The sequence below is a fragment of the Ochotona princeps genome, chromosome 15 (assembly GCF_030435755.1).
Source record: "Ochotona princeps isolate mOchPri1 chromosome 15, mOchPri1.hap1, whole genome shotgun sequence".
Classification (NCBI taxonomy): domain Eukaryota; kingdom Metazoa; phylum Chordata; class Mammalia; order Lagomorpha; family Ochotonidae; genus Ochotona; species Ochotona princeps.
This window is the reverse complement of record NC_080846.1, coordinates 15,771,811-15,772,749: the sequence shown is the minus strand read 5'-3', so window position 1 is coordinate 15,772,749 and position 939 is coordinate 15,771,811. Positions and strand designations below refer to the sequence as shown.

General features: G+C 41.6%; 1 protein-coding gene across 1 annotated transcript; it reads right to left on the bottom strand.

Moving 5' to 3' along the window:
- On the bottom strand, positions 1-939 carry LOC101532705 (olfactory receptor 6C3-like). Its single transcript, XM_004589629.2, has one exon. It carries the CDS (start codon positions 937-939, stop codon positions 1-3), a length of 939 nt encoding a protein of 312 aa, XP_004589686.2.

Sequence of the window (939 nt, the reverse complement as noted above, 5' to 3'; positions counted from 1 at the left end):
TTATTTGTTTCTATAGAACACGACTTTATGAATAAAGTTTCTGAAAGCTTCTTTCACTTGCTGGTTCCTCAGGGTATAAATAAAAGGGTTCAACATAGGAGCGATTGACGTGTTAAGAATGGCAACTCCTTTGGTCAATGATGCTCTTTCCTTGGCCGAAGGCTTCACATACATGAATATGCAGCTTCCGTAAGAAATGGAGATGACAATCATATGGGAGGAACAGGTGGAAAAAGCCTTCTTCCTCTGAGTGTCAGAGGGGATCCTCAGAATGGTGCTAATGATGCATATGTAGGACAGGATCACTAACGCCAGTGTGAACAGCAGCGTGACGAAGGCGAAGTAAAAGCCAATCATCTCCAAAAGCCGTGTATCTGAGCATGAGAGTTGTAAAATTGGGAAATAGTCACACGAGAAGTGATCAATGACATTGGAAGCACAGAAATCCAACTTGAGGACAAGCATGAGTGGTGGGAAAATCGTCAGAAATCCTCCCAGCCACGAACTGAAGACAAGGAGGGTGCAAATTTTCTTATTCATGATGGTGGTGTAATGGAGAGGCTTGCAGATGGCAACATAACGATCATAAGACATGGCAGTGAGAAGGAAAAATTCAGACACACCCATGCAGATGAAGAAAAACAACTGAGCCAAGCAATTGTTATAGGAAATGGTCTTGACTTTGGTCACGATTGATCCCAAGAATCTGGGAATGGATACACTGGTGAATGTAATTTCTAAGAAGGAGAAATTCCGAAGGAAGTAATACATAGGGGTCTTTAAATGTGAGTCTGTCAAGGTGAGGATGATGATGGTTAGGTTTCCAGTGACACTCAGTATGTAAGTTAAAAATAAAAAGATAAAAATCACAACCTGAAGCTCTGGGCTGTCTGATATGCCCAGGAGCACAAACTCTGTAATTATTGTGTGATTTCGCAT

What these genes read in the sequence shown, in the direction of transcription:
- LOC101532705 (XM_004589629.2), bottom strand. Translation starts at nt 939, where the DNA reads ATGCGAAATCACACAATAATTACAGAGTTTGTGCTCCTGGGCATATCA.